Source organism: Mesitornis unicolor, unplaced genomic scaffold, assembly GCF_000695765.1.
Source record: "Mesitornis unicolor isolate BGI_N332 unplaced genomic scaffold, ASM69576v1 scaffold5332, whole genome shotgun sequence".
Taxonomy (NCBI): Eukaryota; Metazoa; Chordata; class Aves; order Mesitornithiformes; family Mesitornithidae; genus Mesitornis; species Mesitornis unicolor.
Window position 1 is genome coordinate 69,702 of NW_010167009.1, and position 27,830 is coordinate 97,531.

Below are 27,830 nucleotides of genomic sequence, written 5' to 3' on the forward strand. Positions count from 1 at the left end.
TTAAAGTGGTGAGGGAAAGACACTATGAATCAACACGACCCTGGTCTGGCCAGGTAAGGAATTACATTAAGAGTGGGAAAATCAGAGGAGATTCGCAGGCTGCAGCAGTCCTGCAGTTGAGGCTCTCCTATTCAACCTCATGCCACTAAAGCATCCTGACTTTGGGATAAAAATAAGACAATTAAAGCTAGCACTGATATGCATATTCTATCATATCCTCTGACTACATGAGATAAAACTTCCATCACCCTTGAAAACACAAGTGCTTTGTCTGCTGAGGAAGCGCTGGAGCACTTCAAATGCACTCCCCCTAGCAGAGGGGAGCAATACAAATGCACACATAAGATGGGCACATCAGCCCAAATGGCTGTTAGGGCAGCAAAGAATTTCAATGACATCTAGTTCAGTTAATGATTAGATTTTAGTGCTATGTAATGGGATAAGCAGATTCTGTCTTGTCAGACCTCAAACAGGGCTTGGACCCAAATTGATGGGAAGATACCAGGTCATGACTTACCTTCTTCTCCAGGTCAAAGGCTGGAGGAGGACTGTACCTGTGCTGGAAAGGTCTCTCATTGAACATGGAGTGCACAGTTCATTTGGGTTTCAGCTTTCCTTATGTTCAGTACATACAGGCTTGCTCTCATACCAGCAGCACAGTGATAACAGGTCACATCACCTCACTACACTTTATCATCCACTTTTAAGGGCTACACACACTTGCATAAAAGCACATGCCCTTTCTTCACCTGACATTTAAAGAAAAGAATGAAGCCTGCAAAGCGGGTGAGGATTTTTTCTCCCCGTATTATACATATTCCCTGTGATCAGAACCACTGGCTGTAACTCAGCTAGCTTTCAAGATCGTTAGGTTTCTTTAAATAGTCAGACCATGCCTGTGTTTTCATTTAAGAAGGCTGATGTCAACCAGATCCCTGCTCACCTTCCTGCAAGTTGTCTTATTACAGAGCAGCAGCTTCTGCCTGCTTTTTGGGAGTGTATGCTTTTCTCTCACCATTTAGCTGTTTTTTGAACTGGCTTCTAGCAAGGGTACAGGACCAGCACAACTACATGACCACCTCTAAACTCGCCAGAAAGGCCAGTGAGTAGTACAAAGCCATGCAGCAGTGACGCAGAACTTTGCAAGATGTATACTTTGGCAGCTTCATTAGATAAACCTGTTTTCACATCTTTGTGTCAAATCCATCTCATCTCTTATTCATGGGTGAAAAGGATGCGATTATCTGTCTCTTGCTGACCAAAAATGTTGCATATCAGGCTAGCCAAGAGGGAGGCAAAGAGACCTGCTGAATCTGAAATCACTGCTGGTGCATGGCTGAGGCCCCTCAGCAGCCTGCAAGGTATGCACGGCTGTGCATGGATGTAGGGGAAAAGAGGGATGCTTTCTCCCCTGGCTTTGCTTCTCTGCTTTTTCATGGGAGATGGGTTTGACCTGGCAGGTCATGATCCCACTCCCACAAATGGCTGAGCGAGGTGCAAAGGCACGTCGCATCAGCCAGCTGGGAGCTGGGCTGCAGTTCCTCCCAGTCCCTTCAGGTCAGCCTCATGCAAGCACCTTTCTGTCTCTTCTCTCCCCTCACACTCTGTGCTGGACATGCAGTCAGAGCCCTTCCTTGCACAAGGTACAGCTGGTTTGAAATGGCTGCATAACTTGGAGGGACAGAGGCAGAATCAAGAAAAACTCAGGATCAGAAAGCAGCGTCCTGCTCTACCCGTTTTCGTGGTATGAGTTTAAAGATACTGTTATTATTTAACTTGTTAAAGCAGTCTTTGAGTGTAGGATGCAGGAATACAGTCTTAAACATCACCTTTAAGAGTCACAGCCCTTATCTCACTTATTTCTTTTTTTTGGACAGATAAGGTAGAGACACAGACAGAATATAGGCAAGGAAAAAACAAAAAAAGCTGCTATGTTGCTAGGAAACTAATTCAGAAAACACCACCAGTACTTACAGGGTAAGGTTGAACAACAGTAAGGAGGATTGATTCTTTGCAGCTTCTATAAAAAGAAAAAAAGAGTAAAATTAAGTAAAGATTCATACTTCTATTCACTACAGATAACCAGCTTTTCTTCTTAATAGAGAAAACTGCAGTAATATGGCAAAATGTTTATTACAATCACATAGCAGAGAAAAACATGACAAAATAACAATGGATATTAAAAAGTAAGTTTCTTCCAGTCTAACAAATTGAATTGGCTTAACTTTACAGTTTATACCATGAAATATTTGCTTCATCAGAGAGACCTGCATGCTGCAGTAATGGTTTTCTCCAGCAAGAATGGAATAACATTTGATTAATCCTATCAGTTCAGCGTCTGTGGACTATGAATTTGTTTTGCCTACTTTACAAATGCAAGTCACTTTTTATACCATCTAGCTCTTGTACACTTAATGCCAAATTTATCTGAACACAACAGTGTTTTCAAAACAAAAGTGAGGACAAAATTTAGCCTCCATTTCTTCTCTAGTTCATCTTTTTAAATGGGTCAAAAAAGATTAATATTTGGTGAATACTTGTTAAAATTTCTATGTTTTTACAAGATGCTAAAGAAAGAGTTTTCTTTAAATTAAACAGTCCTTCTTTAGGATGAAACCAGTAAATGTAAAATATGTAAGCAGCTCCAAAAAAAACCCAACTGATTTACAGGGTAAAGAGAAGAAATTGTTAGGAATCTTGATATGATCAAGTGGTCTAGGCAAGTGACAAATGTATACTTTGACTACTGGCGGGCAGCTGGTGGAGGATAACTGGGGAAGAGTAAGGGTAAAGTTGAAGAAGAAGGAAGAGAACCCCAGCAGAGTCAGTATCTCTTGTATTCCAGTGGTGGTCAGATGGCTGCTGAAGGCAATAATCAGCTAAGAAAAGGTCAGTTGCCATTTTGTTGAGATGGAATTAATTTTCTGTTGGTTTTAATACTTTCAAACCCAATTAATTTTTTATTTATGTGATTTACTGCCTGGCTAACTGAAGTGCTAACTGATTTGTCACGCCTAACCTGTTCAGCAGAACTAACTAAAATTAATCACATTGTACTGGTCTTACACAGTGTCACCTTATATACATATTCACACCACTGATATGCAACTTAAAAAGCCAAAAAGCAAAGAAAATAGAGGAGGTATTGAAGGTCCGGTCAGAAATCAGTCTGAAAAGTCAGGCTATACTTGATGAAACCAACACACCTCCAAAGGCCAACTAGGATAGCAAACTGTACCTCTGTCAAAGCCATCAGTCATGCATGGGGCAAAGTCTGACCAATTAGCCCCTAACTAATGAAAAATTTGTTAAGCTTCAGTATTTATTCCTCTGATTGGATATTTGTACCATTACACTACAGGAGTATATGCAGACTTTTCAAAAGGAGGGACTGAAGTCTTTGGTTGTTTTTCTGTGCTCGGAACAACAGAAATAAAATTAAGTTTGAAAGTTTAAAAAAACTAATGAGAAGCTACATGTGGTCAAAATTAAATATTCTACCACAAACCAGCATAATTTTAACCCCTTTAGATATAACTACTTTAAGAAATTTTCCTCAATTATTTTTCATTTCAATGTTCCAACATTAACATGTTCCAAAGTTAAGCTCCAGAAATTATTATTCAGTCATGAAACACCCTTCATTTACAGTGTTAATATTTCTGAAAATTTACAGTTTATTTTTAAGGTCTGTGAGCTACAGTTTTGGAAATCTCCACAATTATTCTTTATTATTCTCCATTGCTATACTTGAAGAGTTTACAGCTGATAGTTTTGTTGTGTTTTGTTTTAAAAAAAGCAACCTTCAACCTGTTTTGGCTAACAAAAGGATTCCCTCTACTTTTTTTGTATTCTACCCACCACAGTTTTGGGAATCTGAAAATGCATGATAAGAAATGTAATTTATTTCAGGAACCTCACAGTCACATCTATGTTATCCACATCTATGCAATGTGTCACTGCTGTATTAATCTAGGCATATGAGTAGACAGAAACGCCCACAGTTCTTAACTATGGGATGGACCACAGCCCTGGGATAACTACTCCATGCCCAATTGACCTCTTCCATTACTATTAACCCACTAATTTATGTTTCTTATGCAACATATGATTACCACAACCCTTGCCTCCTGCAGTCCAGCTTTCTTAGAGTTACCTTTAAAAAAGAAAATCAACTTCTCCTGAAAATGTTTTTCGACTTTTCATTATTCTTGGATTAGACTTGTCCAAGTGCCAGTGTAGGCAAGATTCATCCCAGACTAACAGGAGCTTTTTTTAAACCAAAAGGTCATCAGTGCTAAGATTGATTTTGGTTACAAGACTTTCTTACAGGATAATCACTTGCATTGGAAGGCTGCTAGACCCTGGACCCTGGATTGAATATCATTCAATATTTGAGGCTACAATAAGGCCATTTGGAGTATTTGGACACAAGCATTTTACACATACTAAGCAGATGTCAAACACCACATCCAGTACCCTCATCATTAGGGAAAACATCTTCTATATAACACATGCTTCATACAAAACACACCACAGTTTCAAGAGGAATAAATATTTAATCAGCAGCTTTCTGATCTGCAGTATTCAGTCACGACTCCACCGCTCATTTTAAAACCTCCTCAGCTGAGGATGACAAAACATACCACATCACATGACTTTTTACTTCCAATACTGTTAGCAAATCCTATATATCTAAATTATAACCCTTGCACAGCACTCGAGACTGCCAATTGTACCATGTATTGAATATATCAGCAATGGAAAAACAATGGAATCACTGACTGTATGCTGTGATCTATACATTTTATAGCTTAAATATATGGGTACAGATGTATGTCTGTGTGTGACAGTAGAACATATAAACAGTTCAGAGTACATAAACTAGGTATATCACTGCACTTAAATGTGAGTTACTTCTTTTAAACAACTTCAGAAAGTTAGTGGCAAAGGCTAAAAAACCACTTGCAGTCTTACTTTGTCACTGAAATGTCTTTTCCTCCTTTCAGAATGTGAGTAAATTGAAAAAAAAGCTATATTACAGATACGTAATTACCTTTCATGCTCACTTAAAAACAACCTAATTATTTCTCTTTTAAATCTACATACTCTTTTAAGGTCACTCAAGAACAAACATTTGCAATTCCGAGCTTGGACAACAACTCCAGACTCTTTGGGTGCTCTGCCATCTGACCAGCTAACACCAACACCACAGTAAAATATCATCATGTTTCTTTCACTTCCTGACATTAGAATCAAGTGGTGAGAACAAGGCTAAAATGAGTATTTCAGTGATTCATCTCTTTGTCCTTCCCCGCGCCCAGCGTGGTGATTACATTTGTCTGTTCTCCATACTCCTTACAGCTACTTAGGCTGTAACAAGGAGAGAATATAGATGGTTCCAGAATCAAATTACGGCGCATTATAAAGGTTAAAGTTGTATTACTAAGTATCACACGTCTCGGGCTACATGAGGCGTTAACATTCAGCTACAATGCCAGCCATTGACTTTGTCTGCGAACTTGTGGCTGGAAATTAGCGTCTCTCTTTTCTGCTTCCTTCCAGCTGGAAGAGAGGAAGGGATGTGGGGGCAGGCGAGGGACATGGGGGGACTCCCAGTATTCAAGCCATATAGAATAAGTGGCTCTGTTCTTTGTATGTGTCTGACAGCAGATATAGCAAATGAATAAAGAGAAAGGATATATATTACCTGTACTCACTCTTAAGAACCGAGAATGGAAAATTACTGTTTACGCTAATTTAAAAGCTTTTAGCTATTTCATATATAAAAGAGTACTAAGTTTCTCTCCTGGTGAAGATGAATAAATTAGGAACTGACACATAATAATACCATTTTCAGGGAAAGCAATTAAGAAAAATCTTTCTCTTAACCATAACTTATCTTTGTTTCACTCACACTGAACATTATATTCCGAAACTCTTGTTTTGAAAAGCTATGCTTTGTTCTCTGCTATTTCAGGATCACAGGATCCTCTGTTTCACTTTGGGTCTCACTATTGATGAGAAAGGTCTGAATTTCACAATTGCGGAGTGTGATGCCATGATTTGCAGTAAGCTTCGCACTACATTTTGAAGTAAAAAAAACATAAATAATTGGGTCAAAAACTAACTACAAAATGTATCAGGTTACCTCAAATGCCCTATTCAAGGCTAAGGAAAGTCGAACTCACCTTCAAATTCTAGAATCTAGGCTAGAGAAAAATCATTCAGCATTTTAATGTCTTTCATTATTATGAAGATTAAGGAAGTAATAATGAACCAAGAGTTTGCAAAGTCACTCTATTGTAGTACATTTCGAATTATCTCAAAAGGATCATTCTGATTCGAGCTGTATAAACATTTTTACATAAAACCTATTCTATAGTAGTTATCTTCACCTAGGGAAGCTCCAAATCTTACTTCTCCAGACTTTGAATTATCATGAGCAACATCTCCTGTGGAAAAGAACAGTTTGCCCCAGAAATCTGCCTGAATTTCCAGGGCCAGAGACATCTTCTGGAGGGACCTCGGTGGGACAGAGTAGACCCATCGCAGTGGTGTCTCATAGTCCACTGTTCCCACGCAGCCTCCCACAGTGTGCCTTCAGGTCCTGCGGTGATGCCAACCTGCCTGAGTGGACTAGAGGAACCTTGATAAGCTAGTGAACAAATTCTGTAACCACTGACACCCATGACACAATGCAGAGGGACAGGGGGAGAGATGATGATTAAGAAGATTATGCCTTTCCCCACAGCTATTTTTGTCACAGGAGAAGCAGCGCTGTGCAAACACAAACACACAAGCTAAAAGCCTACACAGTCCAGCTCCTCTGCACCAGAGAACTCTGCCAGCAAGAGCAAAGGGCTCCTCCCTCTCCGTTTCCAAAGGCAATACTGCAGCACACAAACTACAGGCAACATCTCCATGACTCAGTAGGTTCTAACTGGGGAGTATGATAGATTAAACCAGGCTGGAAGCCATGGTACTGTGGGCAGATCACTTCCGGCCTACTGACTACATCTACCCATAGATGAATGTTGTTTGAGCAGCAGGTGAAGAATCTGGAAGATATTTTCCAGACCATTTTTAGGAGAACACAGAAAATCATACTTACTCAAGAGGTTGCTGACACATGGCACAAGAACTGTCTGAAGGGTGGCAGTGGGATTTCAGTCTGCCTGTCCAGCTGGCTGCACCAACCTCCAGGACATCTGTCTGAAGATCCTGTATACAGTCAGATATGGGCTATCCTGCCATCACACTGTGCAAGCAAGGCAGGGTATGTCACACATGGCTTTACTTCCCCAACTCCATCTCAGAAGACAGCTGCAGGAGTGCAGCACCAAGAAATACAGCAAGAGGCTCATGTACGCTACCACAATGGTAAGGTGTGGGGGCCCAGTTTGCAGAAGAGGGGCAACTTTGCATGGTATATATAGAGAGAACATGGGACATGAGGCCAAGGTCTTGCTCTGGGGATGGATACATGAGAAAAAACTTAACAGATGAACAGGGGCACCAGATTAGATGCTGTTTTTTCCTGGGATGACAGAGCACAGAACATAAAGATCACAGTGTTCAGATCTTACTTTTGGACATAGGTAGGGCATGTTGGAATCCCCAGTATCAGAAAGCAGGACTATGCTCACGTTTGGAAAGCCGGTCGCTGCTTCTTGCACCCCTGTTAATGGTACTACCTGCCCTTAGCTTCACTGTCTATGCAGTGAAATATTCTTGACATCCACGCAACTTCAAGTTGTGAACTCCTGAACTCCAGTATAATTTGAATAGCCCTGCGGCTTCACAAGGTCCTTAAAATGCAAGTCTGCCATTAAATATGTAAGGACTTGCAGCGGCAATCTGCAGAAACAATCTGCAAAAGAATCTTGGAATTTTACAGGATTCCTGTTCGATTGCCTGAGCCTGAAAAACTGTGCAAGTAATGGATGCTTGAAATGACCACTGCCACATAAAGTATAAAAGCAATAAGCATGGGATTATTGCTGCACTGCAGGATCAAACAGCAGCAGAAACATAGCTGAGAGAGAAGATATTCTGATTTGAACATAAATAACTTCAATAATAGCATACAGAAAATTACTGTCAAAGCAAATAGCATTTTATATAAATGTTCTTCTTTCTTTTAAAGGTTTGGCATGATGTGAAAGTCAATCTTTAAAATTGTCACAGTCTGCAGCTGGCACTAATTGGAACCCTTGTTGGCAGTCTCCGCAAGGGGCCAAGGAGTGAGCGTGTCTGCAGGCTGAATTACTCTCGATTCCTCTGATAGAAGTGGTCCCTTCAGATCAAGGCTGTGGCACACTGGAGGGCTTTCATACAGGAGATGCCATTTCAGACGCCTGTGCACTAAAGGCTCTGAGAATAAAAAAGCCTCCTGTTCTCTAAGGCTGTCCATCTGTCAAGCTTTCACGTGTACCAAATTCACTCCCTGTTCTCCTTTATTAGCACTGTGGCAAGGTGAGACCTATAAAGACTTTGTTCTTGAATGTCAGTTCTTTAAGAAGACCTATATTTACCTCTAGCAAAAATACCCCCCTCTTCACAAATACCCAAAGTTGTGCAGTTGCTTGTATTGTCAACTTTTAAAACTATAATCTGTGTAACTGAGTTAGCAAAATGTTAGTCAAATGGCATACCTGTGTGGGCTGTACAAGAGTGCCTTGGTAAGGCTGCCTGAACATCAACAGCAGCGTTACGCTGCTATCTCACTGCTGAGCAATGTTACCTGCAGTCCTCTACCCATGTCTTATCAGCTCCTTCTTACTACATCAGTCTTCAATTCATTCTGGAGTGCAACTCTGAATATCAGTGATATGCAGAAAACTCCACATTGACTGGGCTGCCTTCCTTGGGCAACCGTTTTCCTACTTACACAGATCCATGGCTGTCTTCCTCAGCCCCTGAGAGAACTTAAGGTTAAACCTCAAGACAGAGTATAGGACACATTAGGAGTTACTAACACTGGAGTTGTTTACTCCAACAGAATCAGTATTTGCCCATTTTGGCCAGTGTAAGAACAGAGAGCCAGATGGGCATGCACATGTATCTGATGGACTCAGACTTTCACCAGGTCTGACTGTTAGCATGCTACCGTCACACGATCGTAGCATAAATTATTTCATGCTGCATGAAGATGTCATACCACCAAGGAGAGAAATGTAGCGCTTACTCCCCTATTAATTAACTGTTCAGCTGTCCTCTTCTAATTAGACTTTCTGCACATTAATTTTAAAGGATCACAGACAGATAAAGTGGGATAATATTGGTCTCTCAGGTCATTCATCCAGGCCAAAGTTTCAGTGCTAGTTTTCCTATCATTAACTGCCAAAGCCCTCAGAAGCTCTGAGGAAAAGTTAATTCTCAAAGCGTAATGAACAAAGCGCAATATAAGCCAGCCTCAGGATGGCTACTGCTAAGACATCTTTAGGAATGGTGCTATGGACCTACTACAAAATACTATCAAAGTAAAATATTTACAGAACAGCGTTGTCTCGTTGTGGAAAGGGCAGTTCCACTCTCTTGAAAATTTCTCAGCTTCATTTGTCAGACTATGTTGTTTCCATCAGACTGCAATGACTTTTAAACGGCATTTCTGCGGGCATTTTGAGCATGCCCTGTCAGACAAGGTTTCTACATGAGCTAAGTGCAATTCTGGTTTCTCACTCTGCAGCTGCCCATGTGCAGGAGCTGGCAGGCACGCAACAGCTGCCCACGGCACACACCAAGCAGGTACGCTAAACCCATGCAATTAACTTCCTAGCACTCATCTTCTGCACTAACATACTTACTGAGGACTTCCAGGAACTTGGACTGTACTGAAACCCCAAGGTTGCAGAACAAAATGCACAATGTGGTAAATTTGAATCATTCCACAAAATGCAGCCCAACACTGACATGAAAGATTATGCCTCCAGAGACCTAGCAATGATTATGAAAGCTAATCTGAATACTCCATCGCTTCTTAATTTCAACTTTCAAAAGTGGAGATATCACAATTTTTTAGTTGCATATGTGGTCACAGCAAAATCCAAGTTGAAAAACGTAATTTCAACATTCTTCAAATTTTCTAAATTTTTGGAAATACATCTGGACGTTCCCACTGGATTCAGAATTCATTTACCTGGGAGAGGGAAAGAAGAGGACTAAAACACCTTGAGTGATTTTCTGTAGAGGTCCCACATGTTCCTTCACATTATCTGAATTAGATTAAGAGAGGCTTTCTTGTGCTTTACTGAATTTTCAGCAGTTGCTTAGACATCTTGATGCAGCCACATAACCATTTGAGTTTTTACCTTGATAGTGGAAACAGACAAAATAATGAAGCTTAAAGGAAATGATGCTTAAAGACAGCTTAAAGGACATGATGAGGTAACTATCCAAGCCCTGGAAGTCGGTGTTACTCCATTTACTTATCTCAGTGCAAAAGAAAGATTAACAATGAAATCTAGCATTTGAAAAGTATGCTTCAGAGAGCAAATATAACTCTAATACTCAGATAATGAGGCCTTGAATTCTTACTTTTTTTCTTTCAAAGAGACACAACATAAATTTTCACTTAGGAAAGAAATTCTTTCTTGTAATAGTTTATTTTTCATGTCTGTTTTTGCTGACACAGTATTACAAAGTAGCAATCATCCCTTTCCTCAATTATTTTTTTTCTCTAGCCTGACTGCAGCAGACCTCTCATGCCCCATGGGAAGTAAAAGTTTTGATTTCATCACTGCTGGGCTACTTCTTTTCATTATGGGTGGCAGATCAGCATGCTTAAGATGAGGACATCTTGACAATGGAGAAAAGAAGAATAATAGAGAAATAATAACTCTTTGAATAGTCACACAATATCAGGAAAAGAAATCAGTAGCAAAAGACCAAGAGCTCTGGTAACGGTTTGACAATACACTAAATCAGGCTTCTAGTACCAGATTGAAAAACCTGTGGCTGCATTGCTATGCTGCTCTGGAGCAGTGTGTGAGTGGTGTCTACCAGTTCCAGAATGCTCACCAATTCCAATAAAGCAGATTTTATAAAGGATTAGGTGTTGTCCTTCTTTCAACAAATGCCACAAAGTTAGCAAAGAAGCCAACAAAAACTTCACGGCACATCTAATGGCTACTTTCACAGAAATGTAACTCCACGCCCAAGCCACACACAGGTTAAAACTGCACTGGTGATTGAACAAGCAAATATCATGGAGAGTGGCTTGGCAACTACATCAGTCAATTCCCTGAGGACTCTGGGATGCATCCCATTAGGTGCCATAGACTTCGGTATGTTCGGGTTCCTCAGGTGGTCACGAGCCTGATCTCTTACAGTGGGAGGGACTTAGCTCCCCAGTCCCTGCCTTGCGATCCACCCACTCAAGAGGCTAGGGAAGAGGGTTTGCCAGTGAAGACTGAGGCAAAAAAGTTGTTGAGTACCTCAGCCTTCTCCTCATCCCTAACAAACACTGGTATAAACTTGCTGTTCCTTGCTGAGAAACAAGGAAATCACGCACTCTAAAAAAACATTTGAAAAAGAACTTGGAAATAATTAAGTGAAATAAAAGATACTGAAGTTGTCAGAAACAGTAGAGGAGTGATGCCTATATCAATAAGATTGCAGAAGTGATCTATGGGAGTTACATATTAAAGAGGTGGAAAGATCACTAAAAATGAGAAAATCTTAAAGATATTTTTATTATGTGACAGATGAACCATAATCTTTTATGATCAGACCTTCATTTTCATTTGTACTGAAGCAAAAGAAATCATTACAGCTGCTATTCATAATCTGTACGGCACTGGCATTTTCACTTTCAGGTTAGGGCATTGTGTATGTAGTAATGAAAGGTCAGGCGTTCATATACATCCTTCATTCCTGCAGCTATTCAGTTAGTTCTTTTTCTTAATGTTTTTCAAAAAAGCAGAACATTAGATAAACTTTGTTGATTAAATGTTAAATGCTTTAGGAGCACCTAAAAGAGAAAGTTATTCAAGTTTTTATTAATAATGCATAACATTCATATAGGGCTATTTTGTGTTGAAAGTTCTTCACAGACATTATCTTAGCTTTAATTGATCCAAACAATAAAGGAAAAGAAATTAAGAGGGAAATGCATTCAGAAATGAGATAAAGCTCTTGAATTCTGAAGAATATTGCATTTTCAAGCACTATACTATATACTATTCTCAGTTCAATATTATTGGCGTTATTATTGTTCCTTAAGAAAACCACATCCATTCAAAGAGTAAATGGTATTTTTCTGTCAGATGTCTGAACACTATTATTTTTGGTTTTAAATCTTATCTGTTTTTTTCTTGAACCAGACTATCTGATCCAATCCAAGAGCATCTCTATTCTTTGCTATGGAAGACATCACCATTGCTATGTTTTAAATAATTAAAGACTGATAGAAATAGTTTCAAGAAATAGATGTTCCAACAAAACAATATCCGTTCAGTTCCTCATTAAAAAAAGTTTCAGTGGTCAATGGCTTGAGTTTTGTGGGTTTTATTATTATTATTTTATCTCCAAGGTTAGACAATTGATGGATACTGAGCTGCAGAGACTAATGCGGAATGATTTTTGCTTACCGAGTCTGGAATAGAAAATTGGTTGATCAGATGCCAAAGACATATCCATGTGCCACTGAAGCAGTATAAGTGATGGCAAATGTGATTTTATAATGATTTAGAGGGGCAGCCAAAGAGACTACTCTTTTTAAGCTACCATGCACATGGCACAGTAACTCAGGCAGCAGCACTCCCAGAATGCAAACCGTTTGGCTATATTTGTGTCTCCACACATTATTTAATATATTTAAGATGTAGACTGATATGACGAAAAATTGAGTCAGAATTGTTGCCAGCCAATTAAACAACCCCTTCTGTTAAATTGCATTATTTATTAAAAAGTATTGCAATGAATATATATACCATGTATCTAGAATGTTTAAAATTCAAAGGTTCACCCCTCCCCTTTTTTTTTAAGGATGTATTTTTTTTTGGTGCTAAAATCAATAAGATATGATTTTAAAATATATTCTATTTATAGCTCTGCCCAACCTTTTAAAATCACATTGTTAATTTTCATTTAATATATCTAAATATTCATGCCGGTTAACTCAATAATATATTTAAACATTACACCTTTTATTCCCCCCCCCCCCACCCCCCCATTTTGTATCACTAGAACTATATAACTTGTTTTACATTTTCCTTGGGACAAGGAATCACTAACAGAAGTCTCACCAAAAAGTTACAAAGCAAATGCACACTGCACATAAATGTAGTCTTTAATATTAAACTTAAATTACACTTAAGGAGAAATCCTTCCTTGATAAATGCAGAAATATTGCACAATACAGGGTAGGAAAGGAATGCTTGAAAAGGGGAGAAGACAATTACCCTGCAAACACAAACCAATCATGAAATGCTGAACGGCTGCACTCTATCTATACAGAAAATGAAGACATAATTGCAGTGCAGTCGGACGCACCAGTGTGAGCAGTAGTCTGGATACGATGGGTAACAACTGCAGTAATAATATGCCTCTCTTGATATCAGTTATTCCCCCCCAAGAACACACCCACATGCACAGAGCCAAGCTGGTGCTTCGTTATCCATACCACCCAAATTAAAGTTCATCTGGGGATACGACTGGCACATGTGCTGCGCTCCGGCCAGCCCCAGCCCACCGCCTCTGCAGCACTGCCACACTCTGCGCTGCAGTGAAAAAAACCAAAGTGAAAATTAACCAGTTTTATCACTGTCCTCTCCTGCTCCTCAGAAGCTGTAGGTAACAGTCAGGACTGAAGAGAATGACAGTAAAACGCCTCTCTGCTCTTTAGGAAAACGGTGAGGAGGAGGAGGGAAGCTGTTCACGGAGGAGGCAAATAGATAACTCACCATATAGCTGCAGCCAGAAGGTGGTAGGAGGGACGACAGATATTGGTACAGGGGAAAAAAAAAAGAAGAAAGGACTGACTTCATGCGATTTGCTAAATTAATTTTATAGGTGTTTCCTAAATAATTTTTCTTCTGTATTTGTATTTTCTGTATTTGTATTTCTGTCCCCTGTGGCTTGGCTGGGCACTGAGTCCCGCCCCCGATGGCAGGACCCACTGGAGCTGGGCCACCCTGCACAGAGGGGCTCCAGACCCACAGTGCTGGGGAGGGAGCAGCCACACCCTGGCACAGCCGCTGTCCTCAGAGGGCCATGGCATCTTCTCCCGCCACAGCCACTCCTCCATAAACAGCAATTATTTGATCCAAAACGCTTGAGCAGGTAGAGCCGCCTTATGCAAGCACTCTCTAGGCATGAGGCGTGATACCAGGGAGGTGAGGGCACACTACTGCTGCTGCCTCTGCCTGCGGCTCAGAGTCAACCTGTCACGAACCATCTTCTCTGGGCAGCAGCCAGCGTTGTCAGCGTGGGCTGCGCTTGCTGTCCGCAGGTTTCTGGGACAGAGTGCAGAGATGCTCGCCCTCTGAAGTGCAAATGGGCCAAGGTGAGAGACTGCAGCAGAGAGGCTCAGTCCAGCCAGCACAGCCAACCACCCACAGAACCTGTCCCAACAGGTCTTCAGCGATGAGATTCACTTCAAGCTGTCTAATGGCATGAGGTATCACAGCTCAGAGTGCTTCTCTAGATGCTTTCTGTAATCAGAGGGACAGCTGGGGACAGTCTCTCTTCAGCGTGGCTACAGGTGACTAGCTTGGGCTAAAGGCCCAGCTTTAACAGCTAGAGTTCATAGCAGTGAATTTTCAATCAGGTGTGGGAGCAGTTTTATTGCTGAAAAATGACCCTGGCCTGTCACAGGCACAAGGAGACAAGCAGGCTGCTTTGAGGGCTGGACACGGGGGTTTAGGCACCTCATCTCCACTACCTGGCTTTGGGCACTGCAGGGCTGACTCTTGCAGTCTGAGACAACTCAAATATGCTGCATGAAAATGCCTCCCATATAAGCAAACGTAACAGATTTGACGAGTTTGAAAAGTATGCAATATCAAGGTTTCCCTTCTACAAAATAACTCCTATAAAGAACAACCTTAGGGGTTTGCAGTTTTCTTCTCTTGGGTGAACATCTCCTTCTTCTCTTGAACAGCTTATACTTCTGTTTCATTGTTAGTATGCTGAGGACTTCCATTTAAAGCTAGTTGAGGAAGTCGTTAGGCACCACAGATAGCCCTCACTTCAGCTGCAATCATGAGATAAGCATCAAAAAAAAGCTTCAGAAGCCTTTTATCTTCTTCATTTGTACACAATGACAATAATTTATCCACACGAGAATAAATTTCTTGTTTCATTGACGTGCATTACAATTCAGTTCTCCAAGGGGATATAACAGAGGATATAGCATGCACAGGATACATGTTCTTTAAAGGCTATGTGTTGAACTGCAAGATTAAAAATAGACTCATCAAAACTGAGTCTGACAGAAATCACTGTAACATCTCCTATGTTTTAATGGACATAATATTCTTCATTATGTAGGCACATAGTAATATTTCTAGGTAACCTGGAGACTTCTCTGGGGTCTAATTAGACTTTAAATGTGATTTTAAAAAAGCAAATTAAACCATTATTTTAAAATTACATTTACTGCTGATGCAAAGTGCTAGATTATGAGTATCGGCTGGCAGTTTCTTCACATCAGGTCAGTAGTTTTTCACATACATCTAAGTGAACAGTTAGAGTCCATCCTCATGCATAATTTTGGCCTTGAGGTTGAATCTGTCAGCAGAAAAGTGGATGAGAGCAAGAACAAGATCTAAACAGATAGGTCACAGAACACTGATAATGCATTTTTATCACCTGCAATCCAAACTAGATTAAAAAACTGGCCAGGTGCATTGCACTAACTCTTCATGTCATGTATGGCAAGAGAAGAATAAAAAAACAGAAAAGAGTTCAAAATTATCTGCAATTCTACAGAAAATTTTCCAACTATTAAACCTTGCAAATCCTACACCTTCACCCCCAGGCTATTTTTCATTCCCTAATTCAGTCTATCCTGACTTTTTGCATTTCAGTGATGCTAGAAAATAATCTCAGGGCATGAGCTCTTAGACTACAAAGGACCGACAGCCACAAAATCGTATAAAGAAAAGACGCAGGGGACAGAAGTATCCTTATAGAATCAGATTCTCAAAGCTAATCATTAAAAAGAAAAGTGGAGGAGGGAGATCAGAGAGCTTTGAGAGGATTAATTTTGTTTGCTTTCCTCCCTCTACCCCCTCCCCAGCTGCAGCTTCCCAGGAAATGTTCAAAGTTCATACCTTCCCTGTGGTTCTTCTGAAGATCCGATCTCCAGAACTGAAATTTCAGGAAGGTCAGCTACAAAGGGAATCTTTGCCCCTCAAAATCCAGAAGTTCAGCATTTGAACCATGTATTATTAGCATTTTTAAAGGCAATTAGAAACAATACACTCTCCTAGTTCTTTGCTTCATCCTGTGAGACCAAATGTCTAACTTTGGCTTTGCTGATCTGCATGCTGCTGTTGCCAATATCATTAACCTATTTATTCAGCCTGATGCACCTCAACGTTTTGCAAAATGCGGTGGTGGTAAAGCGACCGCCCTTCACTCTCAGTGCTGCTGCTGCCTTGCTGTAAATCAGAGCAATCCATCTGAGAAGAAGCCTGAAGACCTCTTCCTTTCCTGGCCATGGGCTAAAATTTCCAGGTGTCCCAAAGGCCACATGTGTTTCTGTGGCTTGCAGAATACATTCATAGTTTACACAAAGCCAGCCACTGGAAACGCTTATGAATCCCTACAGCTATGTTACATTGACTTCAGACCTGCCACTCCTTTCATCTCTCTCCCAGATGCCTAGAAGGAGATAAAAGGAGTGGCAGTCTGCCCCCAGCTGCCCCCCAAGCTCACCATGAGAAGTAAGGGCAGAAGGGATGGATCCTCTCCAGCCTACGGTATTTTCTTCCCTGTGTCCTAGGCTGGGAAATATTCCAGCTCCTTCAGATGCCACCTACTGCCTGTTGCTAAGAAGTAATTTGGAAAATTATACTAGTTTGGAAACATACGAGTCCTTTCCTTTTGCAGAATAAGGGTGACATCTGCACAGAGTCATTGCTGTGCAGTTCAGCAGGGGAGATGGAAGGAAAACAGGGAGACTATTGAAAGTCTATGGTTTCAACCTGAAGAATCCATACCATACATTCAATAAGCAGATTTTTCATTATGTGTGCAGCCAATAAAGGAAAGATAATGTTGTAGGTTACAATGTGTTGGAAAGAGGAGAGAAAAACAGGAATCTGCAGGTTCCAGTTGTGCTGCTTTTTAAGGAAAAAAAAACAACAAACAAACCACCAGAAGTTACCAAGAGTATTCAGGACTGCTAGGGGAAGTACAGAAAAATGAAGGGAGGAAGAAAAATGCTTATGCTTTCTCTGTTTAAAAGGGTTGTAGAAATAAATCTTCCCCCTGAGAGAATAGTCTGTAAACAAGTCATTGTGCGGTCTCTCTGACCTTTCTCTGAAACAACTGGAATCGGTCCTATCAGATATAAAATGCTGGAATAAATGGACTTTGGATCTGATTTGGTCTGGTAGTTCCTAAATTGTTGTACTCCCCTTCCAAGTGATTAATTCGTTTCATAAAAGCTTGTGATAATGCTCACATTCAGAGGTTATCCAGTACACACAGTAGTGACATTTTTGGTTGACATTTGCTTCACATCAAAGTTCTCCTGAACTTCAGCAATAACCACTGAAGTATCTGGAATATAAGTATATAATATAATAATATATAAATATATGGAATATAACTGTAACTCCTGAATCTAATGAACTTCCTCAGCACAAAATGCTTAGCTCAGGAAGGAAAATTATTTCACTGAAAACTGTATTACAATATATGGTGTAAAGAAGGGTGCTATCAATTAACCACATCTTTTGTTTTACTTATTTAATCTCTATTTTAATAGGTCAGTATTTGAAATAGGGAAACATTTCTGATGCAGCCTGCTTTGGGTTTCCATCTTTAACACTGTACTGAGGACTAGAAAATTAAACCAACTAACTAAGGAAAGTAAAAACAGAAACTTACCCATTATTATTGTCACTGAAAAGATGGTAGTGATGATGCGCATAAAGGCACTTCTCACAATCCACCAGGTAAATGGTTAAACTACATGTAACACTCATGAGGAAGAGGATGAAGACAGAAGAAACAGAGGAGATGTGGCAAAGGCATGGTCTCCCTTTCCTCCCTCTCTAACCTCTTTCATAGTAAAACAGCCTCAGGAAAAAGAAGATGAACTGATTTGTATCAGAAACTTTAACTCACTGCTGTCAAACTCACATGTTAAATAATGGTATATCAAAGCCTACCATGACTCAAAAGCCACGATGTCAGCTACGATAAACCTGTATCTTCTGTTTTCACATTTTTGGTCTTTCAGAGCTCATGATATTATGCTCTTTCTGCAGTTAACAGGACTGGGCTATTCCACTTAAACAAGACCAGAATTTTCACCCATTCACATGAATGTCACGGCTCATAACAAAAGTTCCTAACAGTTTAATTTGGACTCATGAGAGAAACACAGGGAAAGGACTTCCAACTGCCTGCTGTTGTTCAGTAATGGCACAAAAAATATCCATTGTTTTTTTCTCTTGTAGCTGGAAAGCAAAGTCGAAAGCTGCTATTGCAAGCTACAACAGCCCTCCACTGCATCCAATGCCCCTCTGTACCCTGCACACCTGCACCCCGGAGGTGCTGGTGTGAAATCGGTACCAACAGAGGGTGATGCAGTGAAAAAATGGTAGTAAAGCTAGTGTCATTTGTACAGAGTCATAAAACCTAACATACTGAAAACTTCTCCAGTGTCTTGGTCTGCGGTTTTGTTTTGCATTATCTTAAAAATGGGTTTGGCCTTACTTGAAATACCTAATTTTCACCTTGTGTTTTCTAAGCCCTTGGTAGGCATCCAGTTTCAGAGAAGGGAGAGTAACACGAAAGTGAAGGGAAAGAATTAGGGAGACTGAAAGGAAAGGGATCTGCAGCGAATGGCATGAGCAGCCACTGGGAATGGCATGTCACCAAACCACTCCTTGAATTACCCTAGATCAAATAGGTAAACGCTCACTTAAAGTGTGTTATTCCATCACTTGGCAGCTATATCTTAAATAAACTGGTAGGCTAACATAGAGCCACAAGTAATCCATAAGGTAATCTTTAAACAGCCTGAACCGAATCTGAAATCCATCAAAAGATTTCCACTGTCTTCAGCAGAATTTGGATCAGACCTGTTTTGCTGGAAGACGAACACTGCTCTGTAGTTCTCAAGAAAACTAAGGACAGGTTGCAAAGCAACACCTTTCCCATTGTTTTTAAGGTATCTCAGTCAAATGTTTTCCTTAACAAAGCCCTAAAAAAGAAGGCACTTCTTCTCAGAATGCAAAAGGTAAATATTTCTAGAAGCAGGCAGTATACATTTTAGCATTTATAGTTATTGAAATGCCATGTATAAATTCAACATACAGAATATTAATCATGTTCAGAGCTGTCCTTAAACAAAAATAAGACATACATTATTCTCTGTGCCTGCAAAAACAAATCCATCATCTATCTCAGGTAAATAAATAATAATTTATATACAATACTGCAGAATTGCTTTATTTGCACTTGACTGTCTAATGCATAGGAGTTTTAATAGGTCTGGCACTGGCAGGATAGTGGGGAATCAGAACTATTACTATCACTGTACCACGTTTAATTATTGTAAAATGCTGTGGTTTTTTGCTCTTTTCACAGTAATAACAGCATTGTTAAACAGCTATCATAACAAATGCATTTCTGACCAAAGAGCCACTGATGTTTGTCTTTACAAATTAAGCTAGACATAAAAGTGCATGTTTATAATGATATTACCTTCTTTGAAATAACAAAACAGTGTACTGGTGGTGCACTGTGAGCAGCAACCGATATCCTACTGGGAAATTCAGATTATCCTCCCTCATGCATCAGGTATCTAAATGAAAAGCCTTGACAAGCGGTTTTTTTCCCCCTTATTGTTAACGGCATACATGCAAAGCACTATAATTATTCTAAAGTAGCAGCTGAAGGAAAAACTCTCATGGAGATATTGGTAATCTGTCACAAAGAGAGTACAATGAAGACAGCAGGCAATTCAAAATCCCAATATTTTTTGCTTGAGACAATTTAACTGTTCAGAAGCATCTATCAAACACACAAGCACATATTGAAACAGTTTTTTAGATGTTTTTCTATTTACTTAATAGATTATGATTTCTGTTAAATATATTAAGTGTAACATATGAATACAATTAAAAAATGAGCAGTAAAGTAGCTATTCAAAGCATCTATTGGACTCTGCCCTTTGGTAAAACGTCATGTTTCTAATCAAGACATTAAGAACAATCAATCCTCACTGTAAATAAACTGTTGCTTGAATAAAAACTATGTCTTATATCTGTAAATCCTATCAGATTAAGGCACTTATGGCATAATCTTCACCACAGTACAACCAAAACAGATTATTTCTTTCTACTGTTTCTGATATTCAGAGCTATAATTGCCAAAACAGAACTTTTCCAAGCATTCAGTGAAGAAAAAAAAAATAGCCAATGGAAAAAAAAAAAAGCTGAAGGAAACACACCATAAACTGTGTATGTTCAGAACCATCTACCAGAAAAGTAACTGCTTATAATGTTGCATTTCACTTTCACTCATAAAAATGGCTCACCTAGCTCTAGTGAAAGAATGCATACCGTTAAAAAAAGGAAAAAAAAAAGAAAAATAAGTCATATCATGCATCTGGTGAGGTTGCAAGGCAGGAAAACACATCCAGTTATGGAGAAGCCTTTGACAGATACCCTGCATGATGATGGTAAGTGCAGGTAGACAGATCACGGGCATGGGTGACAGTGAGCAAGGGGCCAAGAGCAGAAAGTTACTCCTTTAAGACTGGGCTGCTTGCTTTGCCACCTTGCTGGAAGAGTCACACCTCCCCAGAAAAGGCTGATAACCCCACAGGGACTGAGCATGGCTTTTTTGCTGCTCATAGTCAGAATACAGCTACAATAGGGCAGCATTATTACCCCTATGCATTCAAAGGTCTGAAGACCAATATACAACTTATATCTTATTCCCCTGCTAACTATAGCTGCTAGGTGTTTTGTGAAGGCCTTAACTTCTGCTTGAGCTACAGCCCATCTTTCCAAACAGATGCAAGATCCTAATTATGGCAAACAACCACAGCTTGCTTTCTCCCATCTCTCCTGGTGTTCCTGGCTGCAGTTTCATAGGGCTAGACTGTACTTTCCTACTAAGCTGAAGAGGTGCCTGCTATCCAGGCTCAAGGCTGAGCTTCTTATGTCCCTCATAAAATGGACAAATTCTGGCTCGTTTTTGCTGGTCTTCTCAAACTATGTCCAATTACCGGCACACTTCCAGGAATGGACAGCACTGCAGACCTTCTATGGTTGTATATAAAGTTTATATTGCCTTCTTACTCCCACTTGACATTCCTTTCCTTTTTATATCCTCTTTGTATTCATTCTGTTACCTACAATGTACTGCTCTGAAATGTCAGATTCAATGAATTATTTAATGCAATGGCAAGCTGAGGTACAAAATGCTGCCTCTTAACAGCCTCTGGCAGTTTCACCCTAGGCTGAGCTTCACTTCTGTGAACCAAGGAGATCAAGACAGGAACGCTCATGATAACAGCTTTAATTCACTTGCTCTGAGCAACAGGCTCATCCACCCTCTGCTTCACCTTGGTCAGGCTTCTTCTGAAGCAAAGCTTTTACCATTGGAGGCTGTATTCAACACACTGCACTGGGAACCAGCACCTGCCTTGAAACAACGCCAATGCATGACTTCTAAAGGTACTTTCCCTGAACTTCTGGAATTTAGCCAGCCATGACAGTGGTGCCGTGAGCTTGAGATGGGAAGACCCAGCGTGAGGTTACTGCAACGCCATGCTGCACACTTAACTACGAGATGGTGGGCACCACAGGATTTATTTGAGGCTGCTCTAGGAAATGCTACACATCATCAAGAGCTTGCAAGGAAGTCAGTCCTAAAAGAGTGCACCATGAAGGATTGCCATACCTTAGTCAAAACACACAGTGGACAGCAGGACTGCCTCTGAGAGGTAGGCACCATCTTTGTTAACCTTGATGTCCTATATGGCATCTTCTTGCACAATCATAGAATCACAGAATGCGTTGGGTTGGAAGGGACCTTTAAAGATCATCTGGTCTAGTCCCCTGCAGTGAGCAGGGACAATGTTACCAGAGCAGGTTGCTCAGAGCCCCACCAAGCCTGACCTTGAATATCTCCGGGGATGGGGCCTCCACCACCTCTCTGGGCAGCCTGTTCCAGTGATCTACCACCCTCATATTGAAGAACTTCTTCCAAATATCCAGCCTAAATCTACCCTTTTCTGGTTTAAAACCTTTACCCCTCATCCTATCACTACATGAACAGCTCTTCCCCAGCTTTCTTATAGGCACCTTTCAGGTATTGGAGGGCCTCTATAAGGTCCCCCCGGAGCCTTCTCTTCTACAGGCTGAACAACCCCAACTCTCTCAGCCTGTCTTCATAGGATCTCCTCAATCACCTCCCCTTTTCCACAGCTAGTCTCTTCCCTGATCTTAGAGTCCCATTCCCCAAAGGTTCCTCTGCACCCTGCCCACACAACCTCTCAGCTCAAAGGCTGTAAAATGGGATCTTGCAGGTCCTCGGCTCCACCGCTCTCTTGGCCAAGACATGTTTCCACCTGCTCGGGAGCTGGTTGCTGCTCTTTCAGTGCTCAGTGCCGTAGGCTGCAGTGAGATGAGGATGAGTACGTGGTCCCTGTCAGAGGGCAGACACAGTATTTGGTCCACAGGCCCAGTGCGTGGATACCTGGGCTTCATAACCCACCAGCAGAAGTTTTCTGGTGGATACGGCCCCCAAAATTCTTCCCTAGTAAACTCCTAGAAGTACAAGAGTCACATGCATGTCAGTGGACAGCACCATAAGGACAGAAAACATTGAGAGGTTTTGCTTGAGGATAGTGAGGGCAGTTCAGTATTCTCAACAGTATTTTTGCTCCATCTGGAACACTCTATTTATAAAATACTGAAATGCTTAGCTTGTCAGCCTGAAGTACCAGCTTTGCTGACCTCCAGCTCTGCCCTCCTGAACTCCTCAGCATCCCACAGCCCCAGCTGTGGCTGCCCAACTTACAAAAGTCTCCTGACACCCACAGCCTCTCCTGTGGGTGAGGCAAGCCCCAAAGGGATTAAATTAACTGTATTAGGTATCTTTAGAAAAATGTATGCAGCAAATATACATACATCCATAGCTAACCTGTATATGCTATGAACACAAATATTCTAAAAAAAACCCCATAAAATTAGTAATACTCATAAAACGATAAGGGTTATAAAAAAAACTCCTATGTTCACATCATTCTCTATTTTAACATGTATTTTCCTAGTAAAACAGAAATGAGACATGAGTTTCTAATACTGGAGAAAATCACAATGACATGTCAGAATTGGCACTTTTATTTATCACTTTTAGCTAGAGACACAGGAAATATTTCAAATGAATATCTAAAAACTCTCTAACAAAACTCTCCTTGTAACTAATCGGCTGTACAGATCATATATAATGTCATGATAAGGCTTGGGTTTAAATGAGCTGCAGAACCTCAGGTTCTCATTTCTAAGTAACACACACATCCCAAATCCATGACAAAAAAAGCTTTATGAATCACAGTCCTCTCTCTCTCTCTCTCTCTCTGCACACACATACAAACATATGCCAATGCATACATACAAACACAGGGACATACTGCATGCTTCTGATATGTTATTTGTCCAATAAACATCCTTCAGACTTATATTAGCAAACTATATCCTCAGTATATGTACCTCAGAGCATAAATGATACAATCTCCTCTTTCTCCAAACAAAAAAATGGTTGCAAAAGTGCGTGTTGAGTTTTCTTTCACTCCCATATATCAATATGTAGTATAACTCCTTCCTTAAACCCATAGCAGTTTGTATGAATTTTTCATGAACTGAACAAGCCTGCTGGACACTATAACATGACTATAATTGGTGCAGAACACTAAGAAATTATTTCAATACTTTTTAAGGAGAAAAAAAGCGGTATCTTCACTAAGGCATTTGTTCTAATATTTAATTAAGGCTTTGAACACAAACAGCATTTCAGATAAAATGCAGAACAAAAGGGTATTGCTGGTCACAAAACTATAATTTCCTTGTAAAACTGAGCAGTAAGGAGAATGACACAAGATAAAGAATGTAAAGGAAACTGGATTCCAAACTCAATTAATGAATACTTTTAATTTTTTGCTGTCTTCCAGAATTAAGAGTTGTTGCTGTTATTCTTTGTAAACTCTCAGGCACATGATATTTTCCTTCTAAGTCTCAGGCACACTGTATGAAGCATAGAAAGACAATGTATGGAACGAAGATTTCAGTACAACAGTTAAACCTCATGACTCCTACAGTTTTTACAAAAGATGACCTCAAGGATTTTAATCTACTATAGCAACCACTTTTCTCCTCCAGAAGAGGAACCACCTTTTAGCGTACTGTTTTCTGAGTAACAGACCTGCTGAAAAACTGAAGTGATCATCATAGAATGGGTAAGTTCTATGATAAAAGATGACAAGACCTCTGCCTATCCTGGAGTCTTTGACTCATCACCTGGACAAATCTGGTTTAAACTAAACCTCCAACCAAGCTGAATTACTTTATAGAACAAGAGAGACAGTGGACTGCAGGGATTTTCCCTTGTGCAGTAAGTAAAATACATCAAGCTTTAGTCTGCATGAAGAGGAATAAGAGCTAACTGAACATTTCAGCACATACTATGTAAGAAATACACCTTTGGTGTAACAGAGGTTGATGGCAATCTGGGTTTATCTCTGCAGTCTTTGTTTTAATATTTCTTACTTCTTGGTTTCTCAGAACCAGTTTCACTTGGTTTTCTAGATGAAGACAAAGCAAGATGAAGAGCAACATCCTTTGGAAGTAAACTGCTGTGAAAGACACATGATTCATCTTTACCCTATTACTGCTGTTGCTTCCAGGAGGTCTGTGAAGACTTGGATTTCTCAACTCAAGCAAAAAGCCAAACAGAGAATGGCATTCTTGGGAGAAAAGCCTAAAAGAAGTCTAAGCGGAAGCTAAAATGCTTCTCTTAAACTATTTTTTCATGTATTGTTTGTAATAAATTATAGATGATCAATTGTCACATTAGAAATCAAACCAGAAATAGCTGACTAATAAATCCCACAGAAATCTACCATGTTAAACTGCCTTTTGAATAATTTGTATTTTTTTTAAAGGTGAATTTATTTTTAAACATTTTTATTTTCTACTAGTTTTTGTCTCAGATCCTTTGTTTAAAGAGAAACTGGTTTTGTCTTTTGACCTTCCACTATGAGCCAGTCATCAGAACTAGTGGTAATATTTAACTGAGGAATCTCACTTTGGGAACTAATGAGTCAGAATATGTAAAACTGTTCTCCTTCCCTTTTAAATAACCTTCTGACAAGGCATACCAGATAAGTTAGATGTAGATACTCAACCTCTTAGCAATTTTGGGAGTCCTTATTGGCTGCACTATTGCTAAATTCAAAACATGATCTAATTCTGTGTTCTAAGTTTTCTAGTCCATCAACCAACACAGAAGTCCCTACAACATTTCTATTTCAATTATATTATACTATCAACTGCTAAGAGAGACTATGAGTCACAAAATTATTGTTATTGGAGGGAAGCAGGAAAGAGAAAGGACTTGATAATGACAATGTTAAGCCTTTTGATCTTCATTCTCAGTATTTTTTAAAAGCTTCTGAAAAAAAATAGGCCTTGCCAACACAAAAAGAGTCATAAAAAATTAAAGTCAACTGCACCAAGAGCCAGCTCCTCTTTTCTTACGACGTCTAAGTCTAGACATCACGCCCTCTGAATCCAAAAGAAGCCTGGATTGAGTGAGTTTTAGCAGAATAGTATTCAACCAAGTGCTTCTCATCTCATACTATTTTTGTGATTTTCCAGCTCCATAGACAAACTACAGGTTAGCAGTGTCAAGCACTGTCACCTCCACGTGCCTTTGGCTCACTGAAAGGCAACATTGTGGACAGAGCAGGGATGTGAAATGGAAGGCTAGAGATAGTCATTGTAGCTGGACCCTAATGTTAGGAGGGACAGCCACCTTATGGGTGCACACAGCTTCAGGAGGCACCATTTATTGCACTTAATAGATTAAATGTAGTCTGGAAAGTAAATAGCATTATGATATTACAAACTAACTCTGAGAGTCAGGAAGCCAGAAAGACACAGCATCAGCATGCCAAAGAGCCAGAGAAAGGTCTTGCCATCTTCAGGAACTCCTGACTCAGCTTTCCATTGCACAATTCATTAAGATTACATCATTATATCAATGGACAAGCTACCAAGACGTCTCCATAGCACTTTGCTCTGAGTAGGGTTTTACTCATTTCCTAGTCACTCTTCTTATCTCCTTCCCACCCCAGGGAGTGCTGCTTCCACCTTGATAGGAAAAAAAAGTGCTCCCTTAATTGCAAACATGGGATTACACTACTACTCAACATGCCAGCTGCCCACAGTATCTAAGCAGCTCCAAGGAGAAGGGCTTAAGACCTCCATTTATTCATATTTTCCAATTACATGGTCCAGGCTCTTTTGAAAGCTATTCATTTTTTGCTTTTTTCCTTCTCCATTCTCACTGTGCTATAAAAAAGACATACACAGCCACCACACTAACAGTTATGCTAGCTTTATTTTCTCCAATTTGACAAACAGATGAGTCTTAGTAAAATGCACAACACCCTTCAAATACAGACACTGCCAGGAGCTTCTACAGAGATAACAGCTAAAGAATAAAGGTATTTCAAATTCATGAAACTATACAAGACATTGCAAATTGGTCACAGTCTTTTCACCCTTCTCTCGCAACAGTTCAAATTACCTTTCACATTTTCTATGAGCACTAGTGCATATCAAACTGCCACCCTCAAAACAGCATTCCTCAAAAACAGATTAAAATCTTTCTGCCCTGATACAAAATGTCTGTAGCAGACACAAGCTTCCGAGGGCCAACTTACAAAACCATAAAAATATCACGCTTGCCTCGCAGCTCTTGACACCACCTTTGGTGTCTATCAAAATACAACATTTGGGTATAACTCATAGTAATTACAAGCCTTTTGCTTGCTACTGCCATCTACGTTTCAGTCTTTTAAAGTATTTATCTGACATCTTGAAGCTGTTTAGGCAACAGATAAAACAGTTAATTCCTATGATCCAAATGTCCAGCACTGTCTTAGGATAAAAGGTAAGGCTGATGCCATCACAGTCCACATTGTGTGTAACATAAGCTTTCACAAAGTATCACAGATCTTATACCATGCAACTATCGTATCTTCTCCAAAACGTCAATGCTTTCCATTACAACAGCTCCATTAGCTGATGCGTATAAGCTGAATCAGTCAGCAACTGACTGGCAGGATGAGGGAGCTGTAAGCCTCTCGATGACAGCAGCCACACACTTCTGGAAGGGCAAAGTTGCCCTGGGAGTTCTGTGCATGCGGTGGTGAAGACATCTCTGTCATCTTCATACTTCACAGTCCCTCCTTGCTAGCAGTCCCAGAAGTACAGCACAGTCCTCTCCTGTCAGCCAGTACTGCATCTCCCAGCCCAGAAACTGTTCTGCACAGACTGGCACTTCCCAAGCAAGCTCCCAAAGCTGTCTGTCTTGTTTTCCTCTCTGTTTGCTGCTTCCTGCTG

At 40.2% G+C, this 27,830-nt stretch overlaps 1 protein-coding gene across 1 annotated transcript in view; it reads right to left on the reverse strand.

Moving 5' to 3' along the window:
* Window positions 1-27,830, reverse strand: part of FRMPD4 (FERM and PDZ domain containing 4) — a 112,330-nt gene that overhangs the window by 29,421 nt on the left and 55,079 nt on the right. The window contains 1 exon segment of the mRNA XM_010178513.1: window positions 1,975-2,020. Coding sequence (XP_010176815.1) covers window positions 1,975-2,020 — 46 coding nt within the window.